This window comes from Chroicocephalus ridibundus, chromosome 4 (assembly GCF_963924245.1).
Source record: "Chroicocephalus ridibundus chromosome 4, bChrRid1.1, whole genome shotgun sequence".
Lineage (NCBI taxonomy): Eukaryota > Metazoa > Chordata > Aves > Charadriiformes > Laridae > Chroicocephalus > Chroicocephalus ridibundus.
Genome location: NC_086287.1, coordinates 78,044,460 through 78,071,887, shown reverse-complemented (window position 1 = coordinate 78,071,887; position 27,428 = coordinate 78,044,460). Strand labels below are relative to the sequence as shown.

At 38.0% G+C, this 27,428-nt stretch overlaps 1 protein-coding gene across 8 annotated transcripts in view; it reads left to right on the top strand.

The window, feature by feature from the left end:
- CHD9 (chromodomain helicase DNA binding protein 9) overlaps window positions 1-27,428 on the top strand; it is a 94,545-nt gene that overhangs the window by 25,006 nt on the left and 42,111 nt on the right. For 5 of the 8 annotated variants that reach the window (XM_063334341.1, XM_063334342.1, XM_063334340.1 and 2 more), the window contains exons 5-6: window positions 15,498-15,835; window positions 24,212-24,323. In XM_063334341.1, the coding sequence (XP_063190411.1) occupies window positions 15,498-15,835; window positions 24,212-24,323 (450 nt within the window). Of the gene's footprint in view, window positions 1-14,166; window positions 14,319-14,456; window positions 14,635-15,497; window positions 15,836-24,211; window positions 24,324-27,428 lie in introns of those variants that run through there. The other 3 variants (XM_063334344.1, XM_063334343.1, XM_063334345.1) reach the window with 3 other exon arrangements.

The window sequence follows — 27,428 nt, the reverse complement described above, 5'->3', positions numbered from 1 at the left end:
TATAAATTAATCTAGGAGTGTAGCTTTAGGCTAGAAGCAGTTGACAAGTCTTAGGTTTTTGAAAGTTGTATAATTTGTAGTAGAGATTGATTTTTCTTTCATAAATGTGGCAGGTTTTCTTTTGTGTGGGTTATTTGGCTTGTGTTTGCACTTACTTGGGTTTTTTGCTCCCTTGATGTCTTACTGTAAAGGTTAGCATTTTAATTTATATCTTAGGAAAATGTTCCCATCTTTTACATCTGCCTTTTCAGGAGTAAGTCTGCATTTGAAAGTAATTTCAATGTTAGCAGCATATCGTCTATGTGCGCATAATGCTATTCAATAGCATATTGAATTGCAAACCAGAACTAGTTTCGTAGATTGATAGGAAGGCCTCTTTTAAGAGGTATTCATGATTTCACAATTTAGTTTTGGTTTTTATGTTGGAAAGAAAAGAGAATTTGATCTTAGTGTTACAGAAGACATTGCAAATATTTTGGTTGTGAGCATTTTGTTTCTTATAGTTTGAAACATTGTTTCAGAGACTTCTGACTGGTAGGCTTTTAAAATAATCTTAAAAGTAATCTTAAAAACAATTGTTTCACTGTACCATCTGAGTACCGCACATGTAGGAGAGTTCTTTAATAGTGTTTTAAGCAAACTTAGAAAAACATAGCTTTCATGACTTGCAACATACTATGGCTTACTGTACCTGTTTTTATACTTCAGAAGGATAAGAAATAGAGCTAGAAGATGCAGTACATTTGGATTATTTTTCTTCTTTGCTAAATCTTTGTAGCAGCTGCTTATGAGGCCCAGGTATGGCTCAGCTTAATGTGTAAATTTTGTTTTAGCAGGAACTTTGGTTGTTCTAAGTCTTAAAAGCAGCAACCAGCTGTTACAGACCACAGGCTGTCACAGGGAAGGCAGGTAAATTCATTTAAGGAACATACAAGTGACAATAAGTCATGTGTCTTATGGTCTTTAAGTTTAGTAAGAACAATTTTTTTAGAAAGATTAGGCGAATTTATTTTGATGTGTCTGTGTTGTCGCTCCTATTTATATCATCCTATGGAGGATTCTTTGACCTGCCATCATGTGGTGGTATGAAATCTGATCAACTCCAGATACTACACAAGAGGCATGTTTTATGGTGCCAGCCCCGTGTGCTTTTTGGCTTAATATAGTTAATTGCAAATGTGTACAGGCTTTGACTGATTTCAGGAGATTTTCAGAAGCGGTGACCCTGCCTTGCTCGTTGGGGACAGAGCTATGAAGGAGCTCGTGCTCGTGGCTGTGCTTGAGGATGTCCTTGGCAGCACAGTGCCATCTCTGACCAGGCTGTTGTTCTGCTCTATGCTGATAGCAGCTTCTGTTGACTTTAACTCCATTAAAATTGATAAGAATTTCTCTTGTCTTGAGCTTTACGCTGGGTCTAGTCCTGCCTCTTCTGCTAATAGCCAGATTCAGTTGAGATAAAAATTATTGCTATGCTTTTGTTTCTAGAGACCCGTCTTGGAATATTTTCTGTTTGATCCCTACCAAAAGTTCATGCTTCCTGCTGTTTTGTTGGTTGTTATTTTTTTTTAACGGTTATCCCTGTGAGGTTCTTGGATGCTATGTTCTTTTTCCAGAAATTATTTTAGGGGACTTCTGGGGAAAAAAGTTTTGGGTTTTTTTGCTTTGGGGTTTTTCCCTTTGCCTGAAATTGAATCCTGTTGGTCCCCAGTAGTGTCCTCTGACTTGTGATCTCTATTTTCAAACCACTGTCTCCTTCATAAATTCCTTTTCTGTAGGCATCTAGTTTTCCTCCTCAGCCGGAGGGAGGATTTTGTTCAGGAATATTTGATTGAGAAAACTAGAGTCAACAGGAGTGGTTTCATCAGGCTTGCAGGTACACTAAAGTACTCTTTTTATATTGGAGATTCTGGCGCAGAAAGCTGTGTCATTGAAGCCGACACCAAAATATTTAAGTTGGTTTAAACTGTAGTGGAAGTAGTATGCCCCCCCTTTAAATGGAAATACGCTGTGCAGTCATTAGTGGTTTTAATGATATTAGTGACTCCCTAGCTGTTAATGTTAAAAATAAATTACTTTTCCCAATTTTTGTCAGTAAATTTTAATGTATGTTAAGAGCTGATTTTTTTTTTTTTTTGTCTCACTGAAATTACAAAAATCGGAAATATTTTGGTTACTCTGTTAGGTATTGAGGAATGCTACAAAAAAAGCCACGTTCAGAGATTGAGTAAACTTTTAACCTTAACCGCTTCTAGTGGATAAAATTATTTTAAACAGAGATCTTACGTGCTAGCCTTTCTGAATATGAAATCTGTTTAAAAATAGCTCATGATCAGTATTTCCCTATTAATACAGAATCAAATCATATCTTTTTTCGTGTCTGTCATCTTTCACACTACTTCATTGTTCTGCGGTGAATGATCAGTGAAAATGCATAGGTTTTTTTAAAAACTAAAAAGATTTAAAAAGGAGGTTGCTGATATTATCATAGAATCCTTTCCTGGTACTGACCAAGAGAATGATTGCTTACAGCACTTCTTATGTGCTTACAGCACATCTTATTTTACCTTTGGATTCAACGTACTACAAAATTTGAGTAGAGTTTAGTAAATTCTGCTGTTAAAACATGTTGTGGAAGAGAATCTGGCTTTGTGCTTTGTTTGATCTATGGTGGTTTCTCTGAGCTAGCCCAGCTTTCCTTTCTGTAGGTAATTGCAGAAGTGAGGCGTTGAGACAAAAGGTGGGCAGGTCCCTGCTAGTTCTGCATAGTTCTTGCCTACTTGCCCTTGGCTTTCATCGCTTCAGTAGGGTGAGTGACTCCTTTAAGCAGCAGAAGAGTATAAAAATTAGAGCGCAGAGGGTTCTGCAGTTCACAGCCCTTCGCCACTGTAATGACTTCTGACTCTGGGACAAAAAACAAATGGAGAGGTTTCGAGGCGGAGAGTGGAAGGAAATAGTGGCAGGAGTAAGCTTCATGAGGATGAAAGGAGGGTTGTTTTCAATTAGAAAAATGTTTTCTTACAAGGCCGCTCCCATGAGAGGTGTAGAAGGAACACTTTAGCTGAAATGAAGTTTTGACAAGAACCAGCTACTGTTAAGGTTCCGTTGCTTTTTCTTGCTCGGTAAGAGACGTATGCTGGGCGGGTTCCTTAGCGTGCTAGGGATAGGCATGCTGAAGCTGGTCTTAGGCGTTTGGATTAAGGTGGATAAAAAGCTCCTTGTGCGTTGTTCTTTTCGGAGGTAGTTTGGGTGCGTTTTTGTCTTCTGGTCTTCCCCTCTGATTGGTAATGAAAAACGCGAGAAAATTACTCTGATGGCACACAAATATAGTGGCCATTTAGAACATGAGTGGGCAGGTAGCAACATGGGAAAATGGAAAGAGGAAAGCTCTTTTTTCAGTTTAATTTGGAGTTTTTTGTAATTTTGTTTTCTGTTCTGCACACTTGCAGCCAATTCTTTGTTGTTCTGTGTTAAAATTGGCATTGGTAAGGATTTTTTTGTCTTGTATAAATCATGGTTTCTGTCTAAAGGTAAATAAAATTACTTGATTACTTGATTTTCTTGAAAAGAAAACAGTAGCTAAAACCTGAATGCTTTTACAGTAATATGGAAATTCACTGAAGACTGTAAATCTGAATGGTGCCTATGTTATTTAAATTGTTGGGTGTGTAGTGAAGAGGTTGGGTAAAACCTATCTCAACACACTCAACTTCATGCCCTCTAGTTTGTGTGGCATGTATAGGTTACTCAAATGTGCTTTTCTCCTTAAAAATAAAGTAAAAATTTCATCTGCTATGTACAATTTAAAGCTTTGTGCAACGTATAAAATAAAACCTTTATTTAGAATCTTCTATCTGTATCTACTGTGTTGAAAAGGTTGTCCTGTATCTTGAGATTTCCCAGTGAGCTCAAACCTGCGTTTCCAGTCACAGGTGAAAAAGCTGCACACCTGTCAGTTTTTAGGTGTTCCTCAGTATGAGAGACTATCTAGTAATGTAGAGCAAAATGTAGCTTTTAAAATTTTAATTTATTTAGGTTGAGTTTGTGCACCTCTTCTTACTCCCTTTCCAGTTTTTAATGTGAGGTAATTTTATACATGCAAATGATAGATACAGTGTATTTTCACCTGCATATTGTTGTCATGGTCAAACACAATTGTGTCTTCGGTCTTCACAGCATTTGTTTCACAGTCTGCATTGCAGTTTGTATTTATTTTGGTACCGGCTCATCGACATAAATATCATTACTTTGCTATCTGGATGACTTGGATGCTTTCGGTCAGTCATTCTGCTGTATATACAGGTTGGGTATCTTGTTCATAGCTGGTGTGCCTCAAAGTTAGATTATGCTAGGCTGCATCTGCTTGATAGTTTCACTTGATATCTGTGTACTAAGCTGAAGTTAGCAACAGAGGCCCAGTGAATTAGTGTGAGTTCATGAGCTGTTATAAACAACTTTAAAAGTTCAATATATTCTGTGTGCAGCATTTCTTTCTTTTGTCTTACTTTGTGGATGGAGTGTATTTCATTTCAAGTGTGTTTTCACCTTTTTTTGTTACAGATTTGCAATTATAATACATAGCACTTTGATGACAGAATTCTGACGTTCTGTATTTCCAAGCAAATACAAGCTTGGATTTTATTTGGCCCCTTGTTTTGTTTTTTGATCACGCTTGCAGTTCTGGAAAAGTGCTAATGCTTAACTTCCTTTTGTGACTCACACGGCCTTAAAGCGAGCTGCTGTGTTATTATAGATCTTGTTCCTTTCCAGATAGGCAGTTTCTGAAAGAATCTTTCCCAGTAGAGACTAACTGCCTTTGTGTCAGTAAAAAAGATTGTTTCAGAAGTTGTACTTTGACCATCATATTGCAAGACTTTTTTCTGCATTTAAACCTGAGTGTGTGAATTGTCTTAGTGACTTCAGACAACCAAACTTGTGAATTTGTCGTTCTTTTCAGGACAGGAACTTTTAAAAAAAAAAAAGGTGTAGAAAGTAAGCAGTAGTTTCTGAAATTGATGGTTGGAAATATAAACTGTTACAGCAGTCTTCTTTTTTTTTCTTTTGTTTTTATTCTGCATAGAGAATTGAAACAGGCTTGAGTAATCAGAATGGAAGTAAGTGGAATCTTTTCAGCATACGTTATCTTAAATTTTAAATTTCCTGTACTAACCTTTTTGGAAGAGTGATAAATCGTGCATTTCTGGAAATATGCAATTTCCTCAAAACTTCAAGATCAATACATTTTAATTTATACATTGAAAAGTTCATTTTCAATCATAATTTAACACTAGAGCGTGATCTTATGTGTAGACAAACTACTAATTCAACAGAGGAACAACAATTTGAATATTGTCATAAGTGGACAAGTACACTCCACAGCATTTGCCTTTTTAAAAGTATTTATTCAGCCATTTCTTAATCTATATAATGCAGTAATTTGCCATGGGAGTCCTCTCGATAGGTGCACATTTAAGAGGCTCAGATGCATAGGTAGGAAGGAAAAAACCCACAAGTTAGAAGGCAATGTTAGATACTGCCAAGCATGAATTTAAAACAAGAATAACAAGAGGTGTGTAAGACTGATATTTTTGCCACTTAGTCAAAATATCTTCTGAAGAAATCTGAGTCCCTGTAGCATTTCCACAGGTCTTCGGGTCAGGTGCATTTGAATGCCTTCAGGGAAGGGGAAGAGGAGGTGGGTGCCAGGAAGGCCCATTTAGCATTGCGTTACCAGAACTGGTGTACAAGTTTTCTTTCATCAGACAAGAATCTATATGGAAGTAGGGAGAAAAGCAAGAATGAGTAGATTATGTGGAGTCAAAGGGTTGGATTTTGCAGCTTATGGTTGCTCTAGCTGTAATGTCTTATGTGGATTCTCAGAGGTCCAAGAAGGACTGAGCTCACATTTCATTTCCCTCAGTAAGACATCTCTTTTACCTGTCTCTCTGCTTCATGTAAGTGGTAGGGACATCTCTGAGATTTTCTGTTCTTCTAATTTGCCTAAATTTGATCAATGGGTTAGAAATTACTACAAGCTTGGAAGTGTAAATGCACAAACTTGTATGGCATGGTTGTATAGCCTTGTTTTCAGAAAGGCAAGCTGCGTAAAAATTGAACAGCTGTCACTTGTAGTTCAGTGTGCGTTGAGAGCTGAAAAACAACCTACCTGAATATATTAAAGCTAAATCATTCTTGTGAGTCTTTAGTCAAAGAATATATGATTATCAAAGTCTGGCTTCATAATAAGGGACAAAAGTGTTCTTTGCTCTAAGGGACAACTGTTGGGTCACTTAGCGGGTGGAGGGGCATTTAGTGTATCTTACTACTTTGTTTTAGATCAAGCAGGTTGGGAAAGAGGTCAGTCAGGTGAAGGCATTAATGATCTGTTTCCTTGGGACAGATAGTGAGGTTTGATGAAGTTGTAGTGAACAAAGTTAGCTCCGTGTCATGTTATCCTTAGGTAGTTAATCTTGAACATGAGAACTGCATGAAGATGTCTGATGCATTCAGTGATGAAGCATCCAGTTTGGGGGAAAAATGGGCTACTACTTTGCACTGCTATTTTAAATTTCAAAATGTGTGGCGTTTGCTAGACTGGCATGGGTTTTAGTTGGTTTAGTAAAGATGGTTTAGATTGAGGAGGATTAGGAAGAGCTCCGTGGGTGTCTGCGGAACTTTTTGCTGCTTTACCATTGAGAGTTCCATAGACAGCTGAAGAGCGATGACGTGGGCCACAATACTGATACTGGCATTTGTCTGCCCTCTTTATTCATATTGCTGCTACATCTGCTTTTTAAAAATTCAGCAGACTCAGCAGGAGGACTAGAAAATCTTGCCCACGGTAAACTTATACTTGGTACATTTTGTTGCTATATGTTATATTTTCAAGATACCTGATATTTGCAAACTGGAAAGATGGAACAATGAATCATTCTGTTACAGAATAATTAATTTTTTCTGTGTGTATGAATTTTCTTGGTTGTGCTTGTTCTTGCAGTTTTATAATAAATACTTGTGTATTGTTTCTCTCTTTTCCAAAGCTTCAAAAAATAACCCCAGGAAAATTGTCTGAAATGAGGGTTTACCTTGGGGAGAGGGTGAGCAAAACCCAAACTTAATCCAGCCAAAAGTTATTTAGGGACTTCCTGTTGTTTGCTTCCATTTTGTGAGGTGGTTTTGTTTTCCCTTTATCGATCTTAAAGTTAGGAAATAAAGTGTCTTCTTATTGTATTATTTTTTTGAAAGAAGAACACGAGTTTAATAAAAGTTTTCTTCCTTTTTGAAATCGGAGAGACATTAGAAAAAGACATGTTTCGGTAGTTTGGTTTAAAGAAAAGCTTGGATCTTTAAGTAGTGTAATAATTATTTTTAGCATCCCTCACTGCACTTTGTATTTACATTTAATATCTGTTCATGGAGTCCCTTTACTTTGGATTTAAAATATAATGCAAAAATAAACTGAATTTAATCTTTTGAGGGAATGCAAGGTTTCCTACAGAAAAGAACAACAGATTATTCTGATTTTCTCCCGGTACCCTTGCTCAGCGGGTTCTTGAAGCACCACTTACTGGTGTGAGAGATTACTTTAACCAGCATTTGTTTGGTGACAGAAGGCTAGCAATTAGTGCCGTTTCAGTTGATGTTATATTTTTCTGGAGTATAAAAAGTCATTAAAAAAAGTTGGGGAGGGCTGTTCTCTTTTGCAGCATTCCACTCCCTGCTTATAGATGCTACCTGGCTTTACCTGTAAAATCAAAGTTTTCGTATTGTAAAATCAGGGTTGTGTTCCAGAAGAGGCCAACTGTTACCTGTACCTTCTAAGAATGTCTTTGATGATGTGAGATTTCCGTGGATCGATATATTTGTAGGGCTTTATCTGGGAGTTTTGAACTCTAAAGATGAGTCTTTTAAAATCGGAAAGATCTGTGTTATTTTCTTGCCCATAAGTATTTGGCAAGGTATCTTACAGATTTATTTCCAGATGCTTGCACAGGACTTGTTTCAAACAGTGAACTGAAACCTGACTTTCCTTTTATAGAGTATTGAGTTAAGTCAGCTCTTCTTTTAAGGAGTCAAATAATTGTGAAAATTGTAAGGTAAGATTGGTCAAGAGTGCAAGAAACAGTGGTAGAGCCTTTTTGCTAAAACATTTTGGCCCTTAGAGTAGGTATTAAAGGCTTTAGAAAATCTGTAGAGGTATGGCATGACTCTGAGGTTGGTCTGAGCCTAGTAATTCGAATCTATTGTACATCCACAATGCCAGTGGACTTGAATATCATCATTACATTTTTTGATATATCGGAGCCCACAGTTTTCTCCTGTTAAGTCTAGCAGTACTTCCAGTGGGGATCCCACCCCGTGGCTGGAACAAAAGATAAGCACTGAATCAGGCTTGGATCAATACAAGGACTCAGTGTTACCGGTGCTGCCTGTGAAAAACAGCACCTGAGGGATTTGGCTGAGGGAGTAGGTTTTATTGGTATTGTACGCCATTTGCCAGATAGCTGTGTTCACCATTACAGGGAACACGATGGGCACAGAACACCAAGCCACTGAAAACTGACACGCATCCAATGCTGTAGCTTGGCAGAGCAAGCAGGACGAAGTTCTCAATTTCTTTCATTTCCTGGCAATTTAATATGCTCCATTACATAGTACCTCCTTTAAGAATTATAGTGAAAGTTGCACACAGTTTTTATACCGCTACTAAATATTCAGGAAAAACAGTCTAACTATATTTGGCACTAAGCCCCAAAAAACTGTCTCCAAAATCTTCCAAATGGAAGCTCATGTGTGCTGTAGACTCATTCTCTCACATCTGATGCTGCCTTCGCAGCACACCCAGGTTAGCAGCCTCTGCTTACATTGGGCAGTGGCTTGATTTTCTCCCAATTAATGATATGGTAAATCAGGGGCTTACTGGTTAAGAAGCTGCTACTAATCACAACTACGGTGTCTTAGCTATAGAAGGGGTGAAACTTGATTAGTGATACATATTACTGGGTTCTGCACCATTTAGATGAGAAACAACACCCTACGCAGAGAGCGTGTGACCTGCAAAGCAGGTGCTTGTTTCATCTTGGAAACATGACTAGTTGAAGGTTGCTGATCTTTACAATAATGTTTTCATTTCAACGTAAATGTAAAATTTGGTCATAAGCTCGGTGATAAATGCGTTGTGAGGTACAAGTCACAGTAACCAAATTTGCATTCTGAAATAACCATTATACAGATAAAAGCTATTGCCCGGCCACACTGCTGTAGTTGGTAGCGATTTATTTATCGACATTACAGATAACAAATATGGAATACAGAAAAGGTAGTGGGGGTTTTTTCCCCCTGTATCTTTTACCTTTTTTTTTAATCTATCTGTAACATGTCTATTTCATTTGGGTTAGGTTTCACATATGTATGTCCTGAGATTCTGTATCCCTTAAACACCAAGACATTCATTAGCAATGATAATAAGCAAGAAAAAGAGGGAAGAGTATTATCAGCATATTGAGAGATCCACAGTGTGGAATGCTTCATTGGCTCTCTTAATAGTTCCATATATGCACCAAAGAGAACGGAAAAAACGTAGAACCCCATGGATCTTCATTTGCCAGTGCTCTTGGCTTTGTAGAGTGATTCCAATAGATGATGTGGGGCAACTGTTGAACAAGAAAATAAAAAGCAATTCAGAAGGAACTCCGAAGGGGGGGAAGATAAAGGCACTATTTTGGAGAAAAGAAACCCTGTTGCATGTTTAGGTCTTCCCATCAGTTGTGCAGCAGTAGCTTGATTGATCATGGAAGTGTTATTTCAGTGTGTCATCTCAAGAAAACCACTTCCTTTGCTGGGATTGCCATTCAGCAAAGGAGAGTCCTTTCTGCATGCATCTGGGGTGACACACAGTAATATTGTAAGGAATCTTCTACAGATTGACTCAGTCAAGGGTGTGAGCTTGTATCTTTTTTTATTAATAGATAAACTTTTTGATTCTAAATGACCATTAAAAAGAAATCCCTAGAAGAGTTATTTATGCAGGCTATTCTGCAAGAAAAAAGTTCAGAGTGCTAGAATAGAATTCAGAAGTCACTGAGTTCATGCATTTTTTTCCAAAGTTGCATTGCTAAATACAGTTTTATAATTGAAATGATGAAGGGCTATTCTTCAAGATTTTTCACTGTAGCAGCTTAAAAACCACTGCAGTTTTCAAATTTTGATGCAATTATAATGTGAAAAAACCAAGAAGCTAATTTGGACCAAAAAACCCCCCAAACTATTGGTTATCATTAGTTATGCAATTCATTTGTTTGTATTACGGTTGTGATATTGATACTATTTTGGTGACTTGACGTGCACAAAGGGATTCCTTGTTAAGGAATAAACACGGACAAAGCTGATGTGGTAATGCATGGAGATCAGGTTTCCAGGTGGCTAATTTTAGCTGCTTTCAGTGCAGTTGACGTCAAGGTCATCTTGATTTTTCCAAAGGACCTGGTAGACCAGCAAGAACTTGTTACTCTCTGGAGGCATGTGGCATCTAGGATGTGTGTCTTCCTGCAGCTGTGGTCTGCTACCAGTAGATGTAAAACAATCATTCAGGGCATTGCAAATGTAAAGCTTAGCTTTCTATTGTTACACTAGTTAGGGTCATAATTTAGTTCTTACTAGTAGGTAGTGTCTGGGTGAGTAAATCCGCAAGTGAAAATCATTATTTTAAAAAAAAAAAAAAAAGTGCTTCATATCATTAAATCAGGAATGTGTGACTCATTAAAATTCCAGGGAAAGACATTACCAGTCCTTAGAGTATGTCAAGAATGGATGCAACTCAGGAGAGATATTTAGGCTTAAACAGTCTGTGCACACACAGAATAGAAAGTAATACTTCTCTACCATGAATGGCCATACCTACTGTAAGAAAGCTGTTCTTACAGTAACAAGCAATGTTTTACTCGTGGAACAGATAAGGCAGGATTTGGGAGGGTTTTCTAGGAGATAGACCTTTTTTCTATGTTAAACTTACTTTCTTCTTGGGACTTCGTAGTGATATGCAGAGAATGTGAAGAGACTGTCCCCTTGAAAGACTGAGGCCTTCAAGGGGAAAAACCCAATGTCTGTAGGCATTGAGGCAGTGATTTGTCCTTGCTGTGGGAATTACTGTTATGCCAGGGAAGGTCTTCAAATGTGTGTCTTACGCAACCCACAACAAAATGTTGGAGAAATGCCTTCCTAGGAAAAGCCCGGTCAGCAGAGCACTGCTAGCTCTTGGAAAGACTGCTGTCATGATTCTGTCTCTCAATATTGTCTAGTAACTTGATTGCTTTTACATGAGTTTAATTAAGGTATCATTCAGACGTGTAGTGTACCTTCTACTCCTGCAAGGCAGCATGTCAGATTCTTTTGAATACTGCCAAGAAGGTGCTCCCCTGGCTGCTGTGAATCAGGGCATAGGTGGGGACATCTACAGCGGTTGTCTTCTCTGTTCCACCCTAGCAGTTTTTAGGGCTAGCCCTTCAGGTTAGGGCTTACGGCCTGTACCTGCTGCTGTTAGTGTCTCTCACAGGCAGCAGCAGTAGCATGGGATTGACATGATTCCTGCCAGTTTCCCCACTGCCTGCGGGAGTGCGGGGAGCAGCGGGGAACCGACAGCAGGCTTGTTGATCGCCCTGGGCTGCTGCTGGGCAGAGCTGTTGGCAGCAGCGGGTACCCTGCAGCGCGCTCTCTGCAGACTCAGCCAGCAGTGTGTTGGTTTACCTTTGGTTCTATTTGGATGATTATCTTTGCAACCATGAAAAGCAAAAACAGGTTTTTCCAAATAAAATCTTCGGGTTTTAAGTACGTGGCTGCCTCAGGGTCTGCCTTTCCACCTTCTCCTGTATGTTCGTCAGTTAAGAGTCTTAGTGTCTTAATGCTGCTGGATGGGACTACGTTTGTAAGCCCTGGGTGAAAGGGTGTGCTCCTTTAGGGTATTTGATCTGCGTCCCCTCTCAGTAAGGTGGAGGGTTATTTTTGGCTTGGCAAAACGCTTTGTCCTTTTTGTTGTAGATGCTATGTAGCTTTTGAAATTGTTTTCAGTGTGCATGATGATTTATAACTGTTTAACTATTTATAGACACACCTTGTTTGGAAGCACGAAGCGATTATCAGAATAAAAGACCTTTGCTGAATAAGATTATTTTTGTTGCGTTAGTTGCTAAGCGCATGCAGATATTGTCTTCTGGTGCAAGCATGTTTCTGGTTCTTCTATCTCAAAACTCTTGTGTTGCTTTCCAGTTTTGGGTTTTGTGACAATGGTGACTTCCTTGATGAAGGTTTCATTACGGCTTTATTTAGCTTAGAATGGCTGGCTGGTGCCTTCCTGCAGCTTCATGAATGTCATTTCCATATGGTTAGAAATGTCATAGCAAAATTAAAAAAAAACACAACATTCTCAGTTCTCTAACACATAGCTTACCGTTTGTGCAGAAGCAGAGGGGTCAGCCTGAGGAATTAAAACATATGGTAGCCTCATCCAGCACATTCACAATTTTACGGTAAGAAAGTAGTAAAAGTTGTGGAGGAATAACTTGGGAAGCAGCCTTGAGCTCTGAGGAAATGTAGCGTAAGAAACTTTGTTTTTAGAAGTAATACAATATCTATGAAGATTATTGCAAAAGAATTATGAAAAAGCCACCATTTCTGTATTGCCCACTTAATTATTAGGCATTTTTTGTTTGTTTCTGGAATTGAGGAACGTACCAATTTCTTCTAAAAATCCTCTAACCATACTGGCTTTAGCAGCATTTGGCTTAGAGCGGAAATGATATCAAGGGTACGTTATGAATATTTTTTGTTTAGCTGATCTCAAAATGCAAAATAGTACATTATTTAGTATTTTGAATAAGTTATGAAATAATAACCCTAAAAGATGAATCACTGCAATTTGATATAGGTACTCTAACTACAACGTAAAAGCATCTTGGCTAGAGTCGTCAGAAGTAAAATTAAAATTTATTGATTGTCCTTGTAATTAAGTTGCATGTTTACAGAAATATCTTTGAATTTAAGTGGTACTGTTAAGAAAATAATCCATTTAATGTATTGGTAGCACTAGGATTTTCAGTGGACAGTGAACTACGTTTTGAAATGAAACTTAAATAGAAGCAAAATTCTGATTAAGTGTAAGGCCTAATCTTAACATTATCTCAAAATCCTTGCAGTATTTAAAATTTTCTATGAAAAGCCACATATGTATTGCAAAATAAAAATATAAGTATGTATTAAGCAAAACAGAAATCAAATCCTGATCTTTCTTCGCTCTTCTTTAACGGAATTCTGAGAATGACGGGCATTGCTAGGATGGAGCGATGCTGTCAAAAGCTGCTTGTTTTTTTTAATGGCCTTTCAAAGCACAGCTGATCGTAGCTTTTTGGTTTTATTTGGTATGTTGGCAATAGGTGTTTAAAAACTTGTCTGATATTTTAAAATAGTTTAAAACAACCTTGGAAGGAGGAGGAATACCTCCTCAATGTAGCCCCGTGTATGTGAGATGTTCACAGCAGGGTCTGGGCAGGGAGCGGGGTAAGGTCGAGTTCAGGAGTTCTTCCATTTTCTGTAGGGAACTCTGTGAGCGCATGCTATACAAGCACTGTTGCTAGCTCATAGTAATGAATTAAATGTTAAAAAAATATTAATTAAACCAGTGTACTGGAGGGCAAAGTGCATGTGAGGGCACAGACTGGGATTTCAGCCTGTCCCCCCACCCCGTCCCGTTCCGACGGCAGAGAGGGCGCTGCCAATTGCCGTGAATTGGTGTCTAAGGCACAGCCCCGCTCCTCTGCCGGGCAGTCCCCGCCGGGCACCTGCGGGAGGAGGAGGATGAGGAGGAGGAGTTAGTGCCCGCGCCTCATGTCGGGCAGAGCGGCCCGTTGGGGGTTAAACTGCAGCGCCTAATGGAATGGTAACGGGCAGCACCATCTGCTGGCCTACTTCCGCAGAAGGCGCCCGTGTTTTTTAACGACATCTCTAATATTCATTGCTGATGCATTTTGATGCTTTGTGCCTCCGTTCCCGGCCGTGCTTTGTGGGGATCGGGCGGCCCGCTGCCGGCCGCGGCGCAGGGCCCGCTCCGGGGGCGCGGGGGGCGGCCCGGGCCGCGGCGAGGCCGGCGGGCCGGGGCTGGGCGAGGGTGAACCGCGATGTGCATCTCCCGGCTGCGGCTCGCTAAATAGGCCATTTAGCCAAATCTTCTTTCGATGCTTTTCTCCTGAGCACTGGCCGGGGTGCGGGGAGAGCGGAGGGCGAGCCTTTGTCTGACGCCAAAAATGTCTTCAGCCAAGAGGCCGAGAGGAAGGGTAAGTGCGAGCCGGAGTGAGTGGGAGGAGGAGGGGTTCTTTGGGCTAAAAGGCTAATGGGATTGAATAACCTTCCTTATTACTGGCTGCTGCTGCGGGAGCCGGGCTGCATCGCCATCTTGAGCTCGTCGCCGTTTCCTTGGGGCCGGCTTATTTGTCACCCTCAGGTGGCATTCCGGAGCCAGCCCGCAGCCAGCCCGGGCGGCGGCGGCCGGCGGAGGATGCAGCCGCGGAAGGGCGCCGGGTCCCGCCGGGAAATGCCGGGGGAAATGCCCGGGGGCTTTTCCCCCCGCTCTGGGCAGAGGCGCGTTTGCGGGTGAGAGCCGAACGCAGGCGTTATCTGCGGGGTTTTGTCTGTTGGAATAGGAAATTCTTCCCATTCCTCAGAGGGGAGGGGGGAAGAGGAAAGCGAAAACATGTCTGCTGGCCTGTTCGGAGAGGCCGGTGATCCCGGCACTGCGTCCGTGCCGTGCGCGGTTCGTGTCCGCGAAACGGCGGTTGAAAACCTGAAAACAAAACCAGGTTGCGTCTCCTAACTAAGGCGCAGACCTTATGTTGATCCAAATAAAAGAAATACTGCTTTCTGACCTTATTATGAATATAGAGCGGTGTGGTTTTTAGTTTTGGTTTTATCGTTTGTCCATTTTTTATTCTTTATTTTGTCCGAGCATCTCTTCTGTTCAGCGCTGTTAGTCTCATAGATCTTTCGTCTGCTTTAAGGTCTCTGTGGTCCTGGTGTCTTACCAAAGGTGAAATACTGATGCTGTTGCCTTCGGGAGTTCTTTGCTTTTTCAGATTTTATGAGGAGAACATTTATTGGCAATGGTGTAGGTGTGTGTCAAGTGTATGGGAAATGCTGTAAAGGTAAAGGATCGGTGTCTCTAACTACAGAGGTGGAAATAAGGCTGAGAGAATTTTATAAAGATTTTTTTTAACTGATTTTCAGTATGTGAACTGGTTGTTTAAAACCCACAATTTGATGTAGTTATTCCAAAACCCACACCATTCTGTGGTATAAACAGAATTCTTTTTTTTGTCATGAGTCTCTGCCAGTTTGTTTGTTTGTTGTTTTTTTTTTCCAAATGCATACCTGGATCAAAAACACTTGGGCTTTTTTTCAATAAATGTTTACTTTCTTAAAATAAGGTGATTTTATTTACTTTTTGTCTTATGCTACAGCCTCCTTCCTCCAAGAAGACTGATGGTTCAGGATCATATACTAAGTTGCAGAATACCCAGGCGAGGGCAATGTCTGAAAAGAAGCAGAAGAAAAAAGCAGACTCGGAAAGTAAACAAGAGAAGGCAAATCGCATAATATCTGAAGCGATTGCAAAAGCAAAAGAAAGAGGAGAGAGAAACATTCCACGAGTAATGAGTCCTGAAAACTTCCCCAGTGTTTCAGCTGAAGGAAAAGAGGAAAAGAAGGGTAGAAAAGTTAAATCCAAACCAAAGGACAAGGAGAGCAAAAAACCGAAAACTGCTTCCTCATCCAAAATGAAAGAGAAAACAAAAATTGGGTAAGTAGATTAAAATGTCCTCTTCCTTCCCTTCAGACTGTAAATCCCTGATTAAAATGAAAACTGCTTACTGATAATAAAACGTTCTCCACTGCCTACACAAAATTCTTCCTGATTAAGTCCATGTGTGGACTCTCTCATTCAGGAACAAGAACTCTCTGTTTTCATTTTAGATAAAATCATTGTAGGACTGTTCTTTTGAAAGGAATTATTTTAAGTTCGTATCCTAAACTATTCTATACTTACTTTGAAGCATAGACAAGACCAGAGTATCTTTCATCTAGTGTTGTAATCAGTTCCGACTCCAAATTAAGTTTATCTGATACTATAAATGCTGTCTTTATCAATTTTGGCATGTATCTTCAATAAAGTGTGCATGATAAACTGCATAGGAAGAAACTGGAAGCTTAATGAACTTGTTAGCAAGTGAATATTCTTGTAGATAGCGCATGTATCAAAAGTAAAGTTCATATTGGAAAATTTGTATTCTAAGTACTTTGTAGTCTTCCGTCATAATCAATTTAATCTGCCCTCTTAAAAATGTTGCAGACTCAGCTGGGTCAGGCTGGGTGGATACCCTGCGGTAAGGAGCTTTCAAAAGACGTTACGTGTGAGAATGCTCTGAGATTCAGTAGGTTGCCAGGTCTTTGGACTCCAGAGCTAACCTAGTTGTCCTGTATATTTTTCAAGGAAAGTGTGTAATTTCCAGTGTTAGGTATGTTAATCATGACTTGAAATGGATATCTTAGCTACAGTCTGATATTTATTTTTCATATCCGTGCTCTTTTTGTGGTAAGAGAAATATTAACTGGCATATCTCTCCAATTTAAATGTCTCATATACATATGTATATTCTCGTGTATATGGAGCAGAAATGAATGTTCTTTTAATCAGCCAACTTCTCTGCATTTTTATTTTTTTTCTAGATCAGTGCTTTTCTTACATGTTCAAAGTAAACAACTTCCTTGAGAGGTTGTCTGGTAGTATAAAGGCTACTGCTCTAAACTCAGGCCCAATTCTTAACCGGAACTTTCATGGTCGTAATTTCTTTCTCTTCTGGTTATGGGTTGGCATATGAATGCTGCTTATAATACTTAGTGCACTGTATAGTGCTTCCTTTTCTTTTTTTTCTCCATCTTGTTTAAAGTGGGATTTTTGGATACCTATTTCCAAAGTTGATTTCACTTTCATGTTCCTGTATTTATTTACCTTCTATAAAACAGATACTTTGTGTGTCTGTCTAATCAAAAAAACTTACACAGTGCTGTTTAGCCAGTGTCAGTTTCCTGAAGCTTTATGTGAATTGCTCTTAGCGTGCTTTTTATTCATTCTTTTGGATAATTAACAAAACCTGCCAAAATATCATCATACATAGTTCCCACATTTTTACTTCTTTTTAATCAGAAAAGCGAAATAAACTTTTACCTTTGATTTATACTTCTGCATTCAGTTTTCTGTCTTCGTGAAATGCTTAGCTGAACACATCAGTTAGGATCAATTTTCAAGATTTCATGACACCGTGTTAATTGCAGAGTAGACATTTCTCAAACTATGTTTTTAACCATGATAGTTGGGTTTGATCCAAAGTATGCTGAAACTGGTGGAGACTCTTATTTAATTAAGTATGGGTCAACTTTTCATAATTTTGCATTGAGCTGTGAGGACATCAACTCATGCTCCAGTAGCGCTCAGTTAGCTTAATCATGCTGCCAGGTATTGCTTTAATTATGTGGGACACATACCTAAAGATTTAGCAGTAAGGTCCTGTTACAGAGCAGTAAAAAGAGTCTTCTAGAGCCACAGATTACAGATTTTACAGAATTTCTATGTATTTTGATGGAGATATGTAAATCAGATGCTTTGAGGCATCCACATACTTCATTTTTGTATCCAGTTTTGTGTGTTATGTTGTTAGCACTACTTTATATTATTTATATAAATACATAAAATACTGTTTAGCAAAAAATATATGGCAGTGGTTTTGAAGAGCAGTAATTACAAGAAGGCCTCGGGTTTTTTAAAAAATAATCTTACCAGGCTCTATTTTCTATGCAATTGTAACTATTGGTATTATATAAGAAGAATATTTACTATAGAATGGCTACACTTCTGTTTTCAAAGGTGGTTAAAAAAATTGTGTGATTAATAAAATTTGTTTTATTTAGAGAAGAACAAAATCAAATCCAATAACTAACAAGGGTTTTAGAAAGTTAAACAACTCTTCTAAGGATTTCTTCCTATCTTAGATTCTTAGAACAATATTTCTTAACGAATCTAAGCACATCCTGGAAATTATTATGTCAAAATAGGATAGGGGTTTTAAATGTGTGCGTTGCTACACTGGCTTTCTCATTTATCTTAAAATATAACAAACTGACTGAATCTTGGGAGAAAATTTTTCTGTGTTAAAACAATACCTTTATTGGGCAAGGAGGGGAAGGGAGGCCCTCGATTCTATGAAAACCTTTAGTTTTCTCTTGAAAATAAGGGGGTTTGAGATCTGTTTACAATAGTAAGAGGAAAAAATACTATTTTTTTCTTTTTTACTCAATAAGGAGAAAAACTATTAAAAAAATTAGCGAAGTTGTATATGTGACATTGCTTGCTATTTAAGCAGGAAAAAAAACCTAAAGACAGTAAACAGTCCTCTCATGATTAAAAAGATAAACAATTTAACCAGTTTGCTTTATGCATTGGTTACTGATAAACTTAATTCTTTAAAATTAACTTTACAATTTTTCTGAGGACTGCAGAACCACTTTTTATATCCTGGCTATTTACCAAGATGCATTGATATTTAGGAATCTATTTAAACCCTTAATATTTTTTCATAGACCTTAGTTCCATTTATAATCTTTTTCTAACTGATTATAATTCTAGTTCTTCCATTTAAGGTGATGCATATTTAAACTAAAAAGTCTGCTTATTACCACTTGATAGGAAGGATAGAAGAATTATGAATTTGTGAACGTTCTGTTGTTCAAAAAAGTAGATTGGCATTTAGGTTTTATAGCTCTCAATGTATTCCCACCTACTCAAACATAAAATTAAATATCACGGCCCTGATGAAAAGCAGCAGCTCTGCATTGGTGATGTAACGGACAATATCAGTAGACTACATTTAGGAATTTTTTTTTATCACTGCATAGTTCAACTAAATAAATAAATCCCTCAAATCCCAAGAATTTGATTTACAGAAGTTCAATTCAGGGTGGTAGTCCTGAAGCTCAAAACTGTTTCCTGTTATCAGAAATGGCAGTATTGTTTCAAGTGCTAAAAGAATTTGGTGAAATTTTTATTTTTTTTAAATTAACCCTTAAATTATGTAGTAATGAATTGGGCAAGTCCTATGCGATCCTGTTCACTGCTCAAACGAGTAAATGCCCTTGTTGCCTTGAAGTAGGTCTTGCCTGTACTGTTGACAAGACAGAGCGTTTTCAGGACCCAAGACCCTGACAGAAAATTTTTATGTGATCTCTTGTTGATAGGATGCTGTTAAGATGGTTTGAAACCTTTGTATACTCAGTTAGCAAGAGGAGATGTGGGGCAGGGGGGTGGAAAGGAAGTGATTCGCCTGTTACGCTGGTCCTGTATCATGTCAGTTTAAATTCATAGGCCCTGAAGTGAATTTCCTAGAAGGCAGACATTGGGAGGTGTCTTCCGTGTTTCGTGTAGGTCAGGCAAACGTTGCTTAATAGGTCTATGCTCAAAGGGAGGAGATCTCACTAAAGCACCTTCTTCTGTTAGATCCCATAGATCATAAACTTCTTCTGTCATGATTAGCAACGGTACACAAATTCCAAATATCATCATCCTTCTGGGATGTGTTCATATGTGCCGAGCTGTGACTCCTTGGTTGAAGTTTTCTCTGCTCCCAGATTGTAGTTTTGATGCATAAATTGGGTCTAAGTGACATAATCTTAAGTTTCTACCGCAAAATATGTAAATGCAAAATACTGTGGTCTTATCGATTGAGTAACTAAATACTTGTTTGTTCTTTTGCATTATTATTCCAATGTTGTATGAGCTTGAACTGGCTGCTGGTTCCAAAAGACTGTAGGAGTGTTTAAAAAAAAAACCAAACCTGTGCACAGTCCAAAAGTTATTAATTTGAAATATAACTGGAGAAGGAGACAGTAGTTAATATTAGTGTGTTAATATTATTTATTAAACATATGCTAAAAGCATAAGAGCAATTGTTTTTATACCACCAACTTAATGCGATCTTGTCAAGGAAATACCTGTTTTGTATTTTGCTAATAGATAAGATTTTTAGCTAAGTTTTTAGTGATGAAGAAATACTAATACTGTTGATAACACAAAAGAGTGTTAGTGCTAGTAATATATCAAAGTGCTTTGACTACAGATTAAAATAGTTGGGAGGTGGCTTTGGACACTAATGATTAGTTGGTGTTTCTCTGTTTTGGGAAAATGGAAGTAAAATGATGTATTAAAGGCATGCATTGAAGGCCAGCAATACTTATTATCTGTGACATGCCTAATGCATATTTGCTGTTTTTCTTTTCTTTCCTCTTCAATATGTCCTCATGTTCACTGTTTGGAAGGCTTTGAAAACTGCTGTTCATCATTTTAAAGCTGTTTAAAGTGCTGACAACTCTTCCGTCACGTTCTCTGCTATCGAACAGCAGGAGAATGGCCCAGATTCTTACTGGTTCTTAATTTATAAGAAAGAAGTTGGAATGCTCTTCAAATAGTGGTTCCTGGTGGTCTTGCTCATACTTCTAGTTTGTGGATCTAAACCATATTCAGAGTCTTGTGCTAAGGATCAGAAGTAATAATGGCTCGTGAGATGGCTTCTTTTTAAACTTCATTGGTATAAATTTCTCAGCATCTTTAGTTTTTAGTTAAAGAAGAAGGAAATAAGTGGTGAAGAAGTTAGACAGAATGTAATAAGGTATTTTTTTTTTAATTTAAAAAAACAAGAGAAAGTGAAATTGGAATGGAGTCTAGTGATATTATTTATTCTGTGTCTACGGCATGCTGTTTCCTTGTCACAGAAACAGAATAGATAGTTTCTGTTCAGAACAGTTTGTTTCGGGGCGGAAAAAGGGATTTTAGCCAAGGATCTTTATGCTTTCATGCAGAAATTTGTAAACTGGCAAGAGAACTTGCTCTCTCAATGAAAAATTTACACAGAATTGATCCAGTTTACAAGCTTTTGAAAATCATTGTTTTCACATAGCAGATTTTTTTTTTTTAGAAGTTTTTGGCCAAAATATGAGCAGATTGCATTTTTACTAATAGAAATGTGTGACTTTCACACCATGCTGTCATTCAGCAACTTTCGATAGCAAGGAGCATCATGGTTCTGGGCGCTGGATCAGAAAGAAGTGAAACTGCGTTCATTCCTCTGATTGGCACCGTATCCCTATAGAGGAGGAAACATTCTGATCTGCAACACGCAGAGATGATGTTAAGAAAATTTCAGGGAGGTGCTTGTGAAGAGAAGTAGTGGGGGTAGGGAATACAAGATCAAGATAAGACACAAAAGCTGTCAGAGAAATGGAATATTATGTGTAAGACTGCAGGGGCAGAGCAAGACGTGAACACGAGGAGGGGACACTAGAACTACAGAGGAGGAGGGGAAAAATGTGCAGAGAAAGGTGTAGCTAGAGCAATCCGATCACAAAATAAGCCCATGTTCTAAACCAGAAGGTCTTTAAAATCCTCTGCTATTCATCCCATAGTAAGATAGTCCTGGCCTTTCTTAATACTGTGCTTCTTGAATCCAAAAGGAACCTGAGCCTAGAATATTAGGTGGTAGTGCATGAAATGAACTATGGTTGCACAGATACAAATGCTTAACATAGCAACATGCATTTATGAGGCATTTTAATTGACCATTTTACAATAGAGGATCAAAATTTGGAATAGGTTGCCCAGGAGGTTTCAGCCCTGAAGCTAAGCAGAACTTGACTGAGTAACATAAAAGAATTCTGAAGTTGGCTTTGAGTAGGGACCAGATGTCCTCTGGAGACCCCTTCCAGCTTGACTTACATCTCAACACTTACTTGATGAAAGAACATGTAGTTATCTTTTTTCTTCGTTGTGGGTAGTCTTGTTATTCATTTAAAAATCAAAATGTGGATCACATTCAGAATCATCTCTACATGCCATATGTACATCAGGCCTGTAATGCCTTTGCTCCAAATCAAAGACTGGTGATCTTATTTATTGGTCAAAAAACAATAATTTATAAATTCTGTTGCGTGAGTTCACGAGACTGAGCATGTTCAATGTCCAGTTGTTTCAGTGAAACGATCAGTAAGGGACTGGTACAGATCAGCACAGCTTGTTGCACTTACTAACATACAGACAAAGTTTAGAAGAGTGCCAGTTAGACCAGAGTTTCATCTAGCCTAGAGTCCTCTCTCCGGCAATGGCCAGAAGCAGATGCAATGGGAAGAATTTAAGAGCAGGGTAAACACCCATGATGATTCTTCCCAAACTCCAAAGATGCAAACCAGGAACTTCATGGGAGAGGTACCATTTCACGAATTTACTGGTCTTCCAAGAAATTCACACTCGTAAGTTCATCAGGTTTCCCTTTAAATCCATGTTAAATTCTAGCTCAGAAGTTCAATCACAGTGTGCCTTGTCTGCATCACTTTGGAATATATTAGCTAATTTGACATATTAGCTGACAAGTGCTAATGTAACAAATTGTTTCTATGAAACAAAGTGAGATAAAAATGGAAAAAGTGGTTTATCCAAGTCCATCACCAGAAAGAGTCATATGTACCTGAGTCACAAGTACCTGAGAATCCAACAGTCTTTAAAAAAAAAAAAAAAATCTGTTTTGAAAAGAAAGACATGTTTTCTAAGTAATAATTCTACTGAGAACACCTAATGACAAGCCAGAATTTACTTTTGAACAAGCAGCTCTGTGAACAGGCAGATCTGTGGTAATGCTTACTGCAGCTTCATTCCAACGTGCATTCGCCAGTGCCATTCGCTTCACACTAAAAGTAACAAATCTGGGAGTGGAAAATGTTTGGGTGGTTTGGTTTTTTTTAACCTTTCTGCTGACCATACTTTGTGGTTAACTATTAAAAGATAATGAAAATGTTCATTGCTTCTTAAAAAAATTATGCCTATAATCTTTTGTAAGCTATGTTGCTTAAACAATCTATAGTGTTTTGGTAATTTAAGATTTTTGTTTTCTGTGTGGACTGTTAGTTTGGACATACCAAATATGTGATACTTCTCTTATTTGGACTCTTGCAAAGAGAAGCAAATGATACAAGTGTTTCAACTGTTACCTTCTCATCAGTGGCTTTTCAGGTGTTCAGTACGTTTGATGCCACTTTGGTGTAAAATAATTTGTATTGTCTGTATAAAGACTAAAATCTTGTGTTTCATTTGTTCTGTAAAATGGCAGAAGAGGTTTGTATGCTGGAACAGTTGCATCATTTTCAGCTACACAGATTGGATGATTAGATACTATGTAAAATACATATTTTAGAAAAACTCTTTATCTGTGATTTTATTGGATAGTTTGTCATCATTCTGCAATTATGCCACTGAAAACATATTTAAAGAGGAGTATTAGGCACGTTTCAAATATGAAAAAATAAATATTTTGACACCCTTTAGTTAAAAACAAATCAGATGAATTGCTATCGTGATTTACAGCGTAACCTTTAAATCTGAATAGAAATAATTGTTGTTTTTTCATTAAAATTTAACTAATTTATTCAGCACAATGTTGATTCTTAAAAAATTCTGAGAGGTTCTAAGGTTTCTTACAGATAAAACTACTGGATTTTGAATACAGCTTCTCTTTTTTACTTGTTTTTTTTAAAGGGCAAAAACGATTAGTGCAATTCCCTCATTTTTACTATTGAATGTCTTACTTAAATATACAAGTTTTGCATGTCAGACAGCTTTGAATGATTTTACATTGTTGCCCATAGCTAATTTTTTTGAGTAAACAGAAGATGTATTTTGCAGTGATAAATTGTCTCTGATAAACCACTTGCTGTCGTCATCTGCAGATGGTATTTATGCTAACTTTGTATAGCTTACCATTTTCCATTAGTTTAAATGTTAGATTTTGCATCTCTCTCACTTATTTCTAGATTTAAAACATGTATGATACAGAGGAGTTTGCGATAGTAAGGTAACTGCTTGCCTGTAGAGAAACTCAGTAACAGTAGTAGAAAATACCATCTACTGTGAAGTTGTAGCTTTTTGTTTTGAGACATATTTTTCATTTTTCAGACAGTAGTGCTTCTTGAGTTTTGTATTAAGAAGAATACAGGAATTGCTAGTGGTTGTGATGTTATTTTTAATTTTAAAGTTAAGTAGACTAGTATATGGCATTCACTTAGATGTTGGGTATTTTCCTAACAGAAAGCTAATCATCACCCTGGGTAAGAAGCAGAAAAGAAAAAATGAATCTTCAGATGAATTGTCTGATGCTAAGCAGACTCCACAGCGGCCAGTGAAAGATGAAGACTCACAGGTAAGTAGTCAGGTTTTTCCCCTTTTAAATTTGTACGTGGTGTTGTTTCTAAAGGTATTCTTTTCCCCTCTCTATCAGAAGCTGTACTCCTTGTGACGCAGTGACAGTTGCTCTCTCACTGCTCTCCATTTCTCATAGGTAGAACCTTACATTATCGGCTACTTTTCCCAGTTGAAAATCAGAAAATTCTACAGGTTAGAGTCCCCTTTCTGTGTAATGGGACATCAGAGCCCTGCTTGTGTGTGTTTCATTTCAGTACAGAAGTCCATAGATTTGAGACTGAGTTCTCATCTGCTGAGCTGGCAGTTAGACCTCATCCTTACTGTGGCTGACTTTGTCGGGGAAATGCAGAGATTGCCTAATAGAAGGGACATTTATCAGTGAAACTGGCTCTTTGAGGACATTTAAAAGGCTTGTTTCAGACTTCACTGGGGTTTTTTTGAGCTCTGCTTCTGTAGAAACAGAAAGAATTGTTTTCTTGGAGTGTTGGATCTGAAGGGAGCAATGATCGATATGCTGATAGGCTCTAGTTGCTTGTGGAATACTCCTGAAGGAAGCGCATGATGAAGAATTAAAGTGGTGGAGTCATTCCCTCAACAAGTATCTCCCTTCTAACTTTCTCTCTGCAGTTTTCTTCATAGATTGCCCTTACGCACAAAGAAGTATGAACTCTTTGTAAGAGGCTATATCCTATTTATGTTAGTATCTGTTAGTAACACAACTTTCTTGCTGTAGGGCAGGCTCCATGAAAAGCAAGGTTATATGCTGGAAATGCACAGGGTTTTATCCTAGGACAGTTTCATCCACAGAGGTGATATCAATATTCAAAATAAGGTGTTGTTGAGTAAAAATTAATTGCATTATTTGATGACAGTATCAGAAAACAATGATGAGATACTGAGCTGACTTTTAGTATTTCACAGATAATGATGCTGGGGGGAAAATAGGATCAGAAGCTATGTCCCAGAATGACTTTTTATTAACTTGTCTTAGGTAAAGGGTAGCTGGAAGGGAACGTGAAATTATTTATCTCTTAGGGAATTTGTCGTGGTATAGAAGGTCCATTCAGTACACTGAAGGAGGTGAAAGCCGGTGTGGTGGTTCTTAAGTCTGTAACTTACCAATAGTGTTCTGTACTCAGATAGGTATAAATTTGTAGGCCAACAAATAAAATACAAAAGACTGAAGATAATTTCTTTTTGTCTCATTGCTTTTGGTTTTTTGTATATTTGATTTTTAGTGCAACAAGGGTCATCTTCAATTCTAGTGTGGGTAGACAGGGAGTATCACCAAATCGCGTGATCCTGGCGTGAAGGGAGCAGGGGGTAGAGATAAATTGGGATGTCATGGGATAGGAAAAATTACACTGCAGAACGTCACAGCACTGCCCCATCTGACTTCTAAGGAGCTTGGGAGAAGCATATCAGGAAAATTATAAGTTGCTTTATTTCACTAATTTGTTCTCTCTTCGGTTTTAGAACATTTTCATTGTTTTCTTTTCCTGTTGCAAATAGCTGTCTATTTCTAAGTTCGGGGTGGGAGGGGGCGCAATTTTAGGTCTCTTTTCCCCCTAATTCATTTTGTATGCTTAGTTTCACAGTAAGTGTCTTCCTTAAATATGTTGATTTATTTATTGGAAAAAGGTGTGGTACTTTTTAGCTTTTCAGCTTCTGGAAATACAAAGTCTGTTTTTCTCCGAACAACTCGGGTTATATATTAATATGTTGGAGAACATGCGTCTGTTGATGTTTTGTTAATCACTTCATGCTTTAAGAAAAGACGTAGTGAGAAGGATTGAAAATGCCAGTTAATGCCTCATTAGGTTTTGAAAAATTCAACAAGTACTTAATGAATAAAACTCGAACCTCGTTCTTAATCCTTCTTTTCCTAATTCATACATCATTTTACATTGCTCCTATTAGCTGGCATTTAAAAAACAATTTCTACTTCTGTCAGCAAATTATTGTTGATTTAACTGTAATGTGACATTTTATGTCTCATTAATGTGTCTGTTTTAAATCAGAAATTTCTTTTTGTGCTAACACGGCACCCCGCACACACTCAATTTTTACTGAAGAATACTAATCCGGCCACATTGTTGTGGAAAGCTGATCGACTGGTTTCATCTATGCACTGTCCCAGCTTCTCCAGAAGAGTGGTGATGCCCATTCTTTGATTTTTGCTGTATATGTAGTGTTACTACTCTGTCTTACTAACATAATGTAGTTGTTAAAGGATAGTTGGGTCTTTTACCAGATAACAGCCCAAGGCCTGAATTTAACAGTCAGGAAGAAAGTTGCTGTTCTGCAATCTTACTGTTACTTAACATCTGCTCTGCAGAAGCCAGTATGACCACAGGATTTTGTATTTCGTTCTATCCACAGCTTATTCTTCTCCCAACTGATTACTGCAGTGTATTGCAACCAGCAATGGCTTTTCCTAAACAAAAATGCGCTTTGCTCTGTAGCTCAATATAATTAATTCATTTCATAGAGACTGGTTTACTTTGATGATTTTATTTTTGTGATGCTCAGTTCTCTAAAAGAGACTGCAGTGTTTTCAATTGCTAGCTGACTAGTTTGGTTCTGCTATCGTTATTTATCCAATGGATTTACAAATCAATCTTATGATTAAATATGCAGTGTCTCCTATATTGGTAACGAGGGGGGAAATGATATGCAATATCCTAACAATCTAAGTATTTGAAACTTAAACAGTGAATGAGAAGGAATTATTTTCTTACACCGAACATTATTTCTCCAACTGGAACTCGTTGTCCTCAGGTTCGTGCAGAAATGAGAGTGGATGATTAGGGAGGTAAACTGCAAAGTAATCAAAATGCTGGTGTTAAACAAGCTTGATTAAGGTGGAGGAGAAAACAGATACATCAACAAAGCAACAAACTTCATTAGCCATCAGACCAGACTTCATCAGCAACCTAACCGATATGATCTAATGAAAATCTTTATAATTTTTTGTGTAGCACTGCTGTTTCATAGACAGATTTCAGCATATGTTGTATGGTTCAGTGAGATTCTTGAACTGGACAGTAACACACCTGTTATGCTGCGTTATGAAATTCCTGTAGAAATACTGATGCTTGTA